At 47.1% G+C, this 8,767-nt stretch overlaps 1 protein-coding gene across 1 annotated transcript; it reads right to left on the bottom strand.

The window, feature by feature from the left end:
* Window positions 1-1,713: 1,713 nt before the first annotated feature.
* LOC109753215 (uncharacterized) lies at window positions 1,714-2,487 on the bottom strand. Its single transcript, XM_020312132.1, has one exon. The coding sequence runs from the start codon at window positions 2,485-2,487 to the stop codon at window positions 1,714-1,716; it is 774 nt and encodes a 257-aa protein (XP_020167721.1).
* Window positions 2,488-8,767: the final 6,280 nt, after the last annotated feature.

Here is an 8,767-nt window from a genome sequence, read left to right as displayed (position 1 = left end):
GGGTAGGATTATGCTATGCGATGCTACTTGGTGAACTTACCATCTACTCTCTTCTACATGCTGCAAGATGGAGGTGGCCAGAAGCGTAGTCTTCGACAGGATTAGCTATCCCCCTCTTATTCTGGCATTCTGCAGTTCAGTCCACCGATATGGCCCTTTACACATATACCCATGCATATGTAGTGTAGCTCCTTGCTTGCGAGTACTTTGGATGAGTACTCACGGTTGCTTTTCTCCATCTTTTCCCCTTTCTATACCTGGTTGTCGCAACCAGATGCTGGAGTCCAGGAGCTAGAGATCCCGAGGATGATTCTACGTGGAGTTCGGCTTCGAGGAGTAGTTAGGAGGTCCCAGGCAGGAGGCCTTGCCTTTTCGATCGTTGCTACTTTTGTGCTAGCCTTCTTAAGACAATCTTGTTTAACTTATGTCTGTACTCAGATATTATTGCTTCCGCTGACTCTTGTGTTTTCGAGCTTATGTATTCGAGCCTTCGAGGCCCCTGGCTTGTAATATAAAGCTTGTTTTATTTTAATTTGTGTCTAGAGTTGTGTTGTGATATCTTCCCGTGAGTCCTCGATCTTGATCGTACACATTTGCGTGTATGATTAGTGTACGGTCAAATCGGGGGCGTCACAATTGAATATTGGGCTAATATGCCAGTCTCCTGCAAGAACTTCGCAAAAGGTCCAGGGACTTGGCCATATGGAGTGTGCCGACCATACTACTCTCCCCCACGGTCGGACCTTGCTATCTTTATTCTTTTATCATGCTGATTTTCAACTTCAGCTTTGAATATTTTAAATTTATCCAACGCTTCCGATCTTTCTTTGATTGGATAAATATAACCATAGCGAGAGTAATCATCTATGAATGTTATGAACGAGTCATATCCATCCACACTTTTCACCGGAAATGGTCCACAAATGTCAGTGTGGATGATTTCTAGTGTGCTTGTGCTATGGATTGCACCTTTTTTATTTGTTTTATATAGTTTCCTTTAATGCAATCTATGCATTGTTCTATGTCTGAGAATTCTAGCGGAGGAAGAATTTCACTTTTGACTAATCTTTCTATTCTCCCCTTCGAAATATGGCCCAAGCGACAGTGCCATAATTTCGATGAGTCAAATGTTCTCTTTCTTTTCTTTTGTTCTTTATTCGACGCGGAAACATGTTCATTCACATTGCATACAGAATGCACTTTTTCATGAAGTGATAACAAATAAAGCTCATCGTGTAGTAAAGCATCACCCACATAAGCATTATTATACCATATGGCACACTTGCCATGTCCAAAATAACAGTCATAATTATCTTTGTCCAAACATGAAACGCTAATTAAGTTTCTATTACATGAAGGAACATAAAGAATATCTCTAAGTAGAAGCTTGAATCCATCAGCTAACTCCAAGGAGATGTCGCCGACAGCTTCAACTTCCGCTTGAATTCCATTTGCTACTTCAATTCCTCTTTCTCTTCTTAGCGTAGTCCGGGTCGAATGGAATCCCTGTAAACAATTTGCAACATGAACAGTTGCTCCTGAGTCAATCCACCAAGTAGATTTCGAAAACTGTGTGTACAAGGATTCATTAACTAAGGAAACAATGTTGTTACCTTGCTTTGCCATTAAGGACTTCAGCCAAATAGGGCAGTCTTTCTTGTAATGCCCGGTCTTCTTAAAGTGGACACAAGTGTCTTTGTCCACTGGGAAAGGCTATTGCTGACGCTGATGCTGATAGGGAGCTTTTCCTTGTGACTTTGAAGGAGAACTTTTGTTGTTTTGATTGTAATTCTTTTTCTTGTGACCCTTCACATAGTTGAGTGAACCACCATGTGAGGCTTTGAGTTTGTCCTCTTCTTGGACACACATTGCTATTCTCTTTTCAATGTCCCATGTTCCAGGTGACATATTGTAGTTTACAACAAAAGTTTCAAACTCCTTTGGCAGTGAAGCCATGACCAGGTGGACCAGGAGCTTTGGTTTGATCTCCAGATCCTCATCCATGGGCTTTAGCTTTGCTGTCATATTGCTCATCCTGAGGATGTGCTCTCTTATTCCATGACTACCACCTGTGTAGCGTTCTGTCACCAGTTGCTCTAACACCTGGGTGGCATATATCTTTGAAGAGCCAGTGAACTGGCTCTTTATCTTTGTAAGCAACTCCCCTGCGGAAGTGCACTCTGCAATGGAGCCCACAATGGTGCTCACAATTGTATTCTTTATAAATGCCATGCACTTTTTGTTTGCATTGACCCACTTTTGGTTTTCCATGATGTATGACATCTCCAAAGGAGCATAATCCCCCCTCTTTTTAGCCCACGCAACATCATCATCAGTGGCCTCTCTTACTAGCTCTGTAGGTCTGACCGGCTGTGGTTCATCCACAACCCAGTCCAGGTCAGCAAGGACAAATGCCAGGTCAACTCTCTTCCTCCACTCAGTGTGATTGTCACCTCTGAGTGTCGGAACATCTTTTAGGCAACTCATCAAGTGAAAGCCTCCTGAAATCACAATTTAAGTGACATATAACAATCATATGCATTAATCTAACGTTGGTCAAATTAAACATACAATTGTCTATGCAATTAAATCTATATTACCGTTGGGAAAAATATTATAAATAAATTCACCTTTAAATTTCAATAATAAAACATGATCATATATTAACAACGTTGGTCATAAAAATAACATAATCATATTCATTTTAATAATCACTTTAACACGCTCTTAAAAACATAATTCTATCTAAACTTTAATTTTCTTTGTAAAAAAGCACTATTAATTATTTACGCAGCGGAAAAACATGAATAAAAAATTCATGAACTTTTTACATTTTACAGAAACTTTTCTTTGCCTAAATAAAAATTCATGAACTTTATTATTTTCTTTATAAAATTCATGAACATTTATTTTCTGAAAATTTCCTGTTTTCAGAAACTTTTTCCGTTTACTTTTCTATCTTCTAAACAAAATTTTCGTTGGAAAAAATTTGTATAGAAAACACTATTTGAAATCTGCCAAAAACTGGACAAATAACAAAAAACTGTGCTCTGTAAAAAAAATAACACAGAAAACTGTGTTGGCCTTGCGCCGCTCTGGGCGGTCGACAGCGGCCCATTCCGTCGCGCCCGCGGCCCACAGCCCACTGGGCGAGCGCTGCTCTGCAGCCCACTCGTCGCGGCCCACAGCCTGCTAGGCGAGCACCGTTCGGCCGCCCGAGCGCCTCAGCCGCACAGCCGGCCTCGGTCCAGCGCGGCTCGGCCGCCCAGGCCTCCACTTTCGGCCCAGAAGGCCCGGGGCGGGGTTAGGTTTTCAATCAGGAACGTCCGTCGCGATCCGACGGCTGCGCGCGCATCTCACATGAACGAAACCCCCCAGGGCCGCGCCGCTCGCAACCCTAGCGCCATTCAGCCCCCATCGCGCCTCTCTCTCGCCTGCTCCTCTCTCGCCCGCCCGCTCGGTTCAGGCTTATCGAGCCACGCCGGCGCAGCGAGCCAGGGCGGAGCGGCGAGCCAGGGAGGCAGCTCGACCAGCCAGCCCCTTCCCCTTCTCCTCCTCTCTCTGTTCCCGAGAGAGAGACAGAGAGACGCACCGGGGTTCCCCCTTTCCTTTTCAGTGTGAGAGAGTGGAAGAGGAGCGCGGCAACTCTGCGCCGTGGCCATCCTCCTCGCCGGTCGCGCGTCCTCCCTGGCGGTGAGCGTTCCGCCGTCGAGGGATTTGGCCGCGGTGCTAACCCCCCTTTTTTCGTCTTTTTCTTTTCTTTTCCGGCGAGCAACTGTTTGCTCCGGTGGTTCTTCTTCCGGACGCCTCGGCTTGCCGATGCGCGTCCGAATCGAGAGGAACGGCGCGGCCTTGCGGCGGCGCGATTTCTTTGCCCTTTGCCCCTATTGTTCTTTTAGGGTTAGGGTTCATGGGGAAAACTTTTCTTTCTCTGTTTGTTCTTTGTACCGAAAATCTTAGCCTAGCATGGCTCTGAAACCATTTTTAGATCCTCTGGGTCGGATAGGCTAGAGACTCCCGGTAAACCTACCTTCTGCTGGTGCTGACGAGCTCGATCCAGCGCCGACCATGGTGATGACGGAGTGTGGGCGAGGTGGCGGCGGTGGAGCTTCCCGTCGGCCTAGCGCAAACCCTAGATCGGTAGGGAGTGTCGGTGGGGAGTGTGTCGCATGGTCAACCTCGTGATGCGTGCCCCGGCTCCCCACCTCTTTATATTGCGCTGGCGACAGGGGCCCACCAACCATGGTTTGGTTTGACGCCCCGATCAGGGCGCGAGTCAGGGGCCCGTTCGACCTGTTAAGTTCGAACGGGAGAGAGATCAACCCAACAATATCAGCCATGAGCCCATGACTATGATGTACTAGACGCCATGAGCCAGATTGAACTCCTAACTGTGGTACCAATGCTCTTGCTTGGCACCACGAAAAGACGCGCACACTGTCTGCAGTGCGTACAAACTGGCCTCCAAGATCAGTTGGGTGGTATGCCAATGACATCACATAGTACACGGGCGGTGAAGAGATCGATATGGTATACAAGCTGGTAAGCTGTTGTACCTCCAAAGCCACTGATTGTCTGGCGACTAAAGAAAATGTTGAGTATCGTGATAATTTAGATAACATAGGATAGCGTAGGATTTTGTGTTGAGTGTTGAGTATCGTGCACCCGCAAAATAAAAAGTGTTGAGTATCATGACAATTTAGGTAGTATTTCCTTTGTCCCAAAATAAGTGACTCAACTGAAGTTAGTACAAAGTTGAGTTACTTATTTTGGGACGGAGGAAGTATATGATAGCGTAGGATTTGTTCTACCATGCCTTCTACTTCAAGAGCGCCATGTACTCACTATATATACGTCTACGAGGCTTGAACAATAAATCATCCATTTCACCAATTCGTCTCCATTATTTCTAACATGGTATTAACCTAATTTTGATCTAAAAACCCTTGCCGCCGCCACTTACGCATGACGCCATCCTGGAGCGGTTGATCTCCACCGCCACCGGGGACTGCGTCGCCCGTACCTAGGGTTCGGCTATCGATCATGCTGACCAGCTGCCCTAGAAAGTCTTTATTCCCGATCATTTGATTTGGATTTCCTCTCTCTCACCAATTGTCTTGATCAGCAATTCTTTTTGGGTTTTGATCCAGATTGGTTTGCGCCCGCCGCCTTTCGTCATCCACGACTCGCCTCTACTCCATCGCCGACGACTCGCCTTCGCCCGGCTGCAACGCGTGCGCTGATGCGGTGGCCAGTCGCATCCTACACTAGCCCTTCATCGTGCGCGTGTGGATACCACGTGGCGTGGACACCGCTAGCTTCTGCCCACCAGGCCACCTGGATCCACACCGCTGCGAAGCATGCATCCTGTGCAGGTCTTGATTGCAAGTGTTCTTTTTTTTTAGGGGATGCTTGCACGTGTTCATCACGTACGGATGTACTTGTCTGCATGGCATGCGTTTCTGTACGGCTGAGTGGTGTTGGCTCGTCCGGCTACGCGAACATACGCAGCTCCTGTCTCATGGCCGTGGGATCCTCCTGCCACGTCTAGCTGTGCGGACACACGTCGCGGGTGTTTCATCGTCGGCTCGCGTCTTTTTCATCTCGCTCGCTGCGTCTTTGGTCTGATCAGTCTGTGTGCAGTTTCACGGTCTTCCATGAAAACCGTCTTAGTACAACGCGCCTGATTGAGCAACGGGCTACAGCTGTCTAGTTCTTTCGGACCGCAGCATCGTCGTTTCACGATTTTCCCCGCAGCTGCATCCGCTGCGTCATCCTTTGGGCCATAGTGCCGAGGCCCATGGTCCACCACCGTTCTAAGGCCGTCTGTTGTAAGATGTCTCCATAGCTGCACCGACCCTCGCGTTTTCGCTGTGTCGCCCCGTCGGGTTGTAGCGAGCGTGGCACACAGTCCCTGACGCCTCCTCATGGTTCTCCCGACGGTTGCACCGCCGCTGCGTCGTCCCTTCAGGCCATAGCGCCATGGCATGCGGTCAACGCCACCGCCCTGAGGTCTTCCCGCCTTCGCCCCAACCTCGTATTGCCGCTGTGTCGTACTTTCGGGCCGTACCGCCGCAACGCGTGGTCCACTCCGCCGTCCCCATGCGTCGACTTCTGTGTGACATACGCCGCGCCACCTTCCTAGGCACCGGAACGCCATCGTCCGCGCCGGTCTTCGTCACGCTGTCGGGTTCTTCCTCGCCTATTTCGAGCACCACCGCTCTTCTTCCTGATCCACGGCGAGTACCTTTATCCACCATAATTTTCAAGCAACGATTTCGGCGTCGGTCTTTCTTGCAGAATCTATGGGAACGATTTTCCGCGCCATTCTTTCTCTGAAATGCAGTATTTGTGGTTGTGAAGCTTGATGTGGGAACGAAAGTAAAACATGCCCGATGTGAGCACTGAGGAGATCCAGCGAGCCAGAGATGGACAACCCCGAAAAATGGCTGGGTGAAAATGAATGTTGATGGATCCTTCATCGTGTAGACGGGAATCGATCAACAGCTCTGGGGCGGTTGCACGCGACACTCAAGGACATGTAATCATCTCTGCAGGTTCCCTTGTCCTAGGATGCTCGAGTGCCGAGGAAGCGGAAGCAAGTGCAAGATGGAGTGGGCTCCAAATCCTGCTTTTCAGTACGGTGATTATCGAGTCAAACTGCGCAGCTGTACTAGATGACTTTAGCTCTGCGCACGTTAACAAGTCTAGATGGTGGTCGTTGTTTTCAGAGCCGTGCACTCTTATTAAGCAACAATTTGTTGAATGTGTCTTGCAGAAGATCTGCCGCGACAGAAACACAGTGGCTCACGAAGTTGCTAGCCATGGTTCCATGGTCTTTTTGTGCTGCTTGGGGCTGTTACGCATCGAGCTATGCATGTATACATGAACGAGTGTTATTTATCCGATGATAATATATAAAGGGTTTTCTGTAAAAGAACGGAGCATGTAGATGATTTTCTTTTTTGCCAGGGTCACATACTTGTTTTTTTTTATCACAGTCACATGCATGATTGATAGTACCAAGAAAGTGCTAGTGGGAACTGCGCGGTTAGATTCTTTTTAGTGAAACCATCCCATTATGATTCGAGTTCTAGACTTAGCATTCATGGATGCATTTTCCTGCATTTATTTTAGTCTTTCCGACGATATCCGTTCAATGGGAAGAGATCTTTCCGTGGACTACGAGACGCCGTTGGTGACTTCATAAATTTCAAGATGTGATCCCAGCTTGGTATCTCGGAGATGCTATAGGGATAGGGTGTGCATGTATGCATTAATAGGGATGACTGTATGTACGTGTATATCGGCATCTATGAGACTGTGATTGTATTGTGCTAAAAAGAAGTGCACGTGATTCCAATAGCCTCATCAAATGATGTGCAACAACAACGGCAAGGTTTCTACCAACAAGTATAATATTACCAAAGAGAAGTCGAGATGCATTCTTCTCAGGATTTTTTTAACGTTGACAATTTAATGATGGAGCAAACCTCCTGTTTAGAAATTTGCAGACCAAAAATTTGTTATCTCAAATTCAAATATGTTTCCATGCTGCCTATAAAAATTATTCGTTGTCATTAGGGTACATGTTTATTACATCCAAAGTATTATCCCCCAGTTGATTGTCACTTAGTTCACGGGGCCGAAGGACATGAGGGTGCGCGTATTGCTCCTGACCTCCTCGACTAAAAATGCGTCGCATCTGATGGGTTTATTGTTGTTGTTCAATGCTTTGATGGCGAGGTGATATTCACTAGTAGGAAAAGGGGCTTTTACCCCGGTTGGTAAGGGCCTTTTGTCCCGGTTTTCGAACCGGGCCTAAAGGGTCGTTACTAAAGCCCTAACCCTTTAGTCCCGGTTCTTACACGAATCGGGACAGAAGGTCCTCCACGTGGCCGCTGCTGCCAGCCCAGGCAGGGGGGCCTTTGGTCCCGGTTGGTGCCACCAACCGGGACCAATAGGCAGGGCCTTTTGTCCCGGTTGGTGTTACCAACCGGGACCAATAGGCATCCACGCGTCAGCATTTCAGGGGCTGGGGTTTTTGTTTTTTTTGAGGGGGGGGGGGGGGGGTTGGGGGTTTTGGGGGTTAATTTAGGTGTTTCATATATTGTGTTAGCTAGCTAATTAATAGAGAGAAGTGTCCTCTCTTATCTCCGTGCTTGGTCGACGCTACGTACTATATACGTATGGAGAGGACTAGACACGCTAGCTAGTAAGCAAATGAAGGAAACAGAAGATCGTCATGAACATATGCATACAGAGAGAAGTGATATCGACCACCTCTCCTTCTCCGAGAGATTGGTCGAACAACAAGTTCTCGTATATCTATCTGACACTACCAGCTACATATATACAATAATTATCTCTTACAATATAATCTCCTAATTAAATTATAAGAACACAGGTTTCACATAGTATTCTCCGTTTTCAGTGATCGCGTGGTCAAGGAAGAATGCCGCCAATTCCTCTTGAATTGCTCGCATACGATCTTCTGCTAGGAGTTCATCCCACATCTGAAACATCTAATTTGAAGAAGGGGGTCAATACATATATATATGAATAAATGAAACTCGACACAAATGATGGTAATAAAATAAAAGTGTGAATATTATTGCTTACGCACTTCATATTGTTCGTCAGAGTAGCCCCGCTCACAGGTCGTGTGGCGGATAGACTCGCAAACGTAGTATCCACAGAAATCATTCCCTTATTCCTGGCACAACCACTTTACAAGAAATAGAGGTCAATCTAACTGATAAGCAAG

Source organism: Aegilops tauschii, chromosome 4 (assembly GCF_002575655.3).
Source record: "Aegilops tauschii subsp. strangulata cultivar AL8/78 chromosome 4, Aet v6.0, whole genome shotgun sequence".
NCBI classification, from domain to species: Eukaryota; Viridiplantae; Streptophyta; class Magnoliopsida; order Poales; family Poaceae; genus Aegilops; species Aegilops tauschii.
The sequence above is the reverse complement of the archived record's forward strand: the minus strand, read 5'-3'. Positions and strand labels throughout refer to the sequence as shown.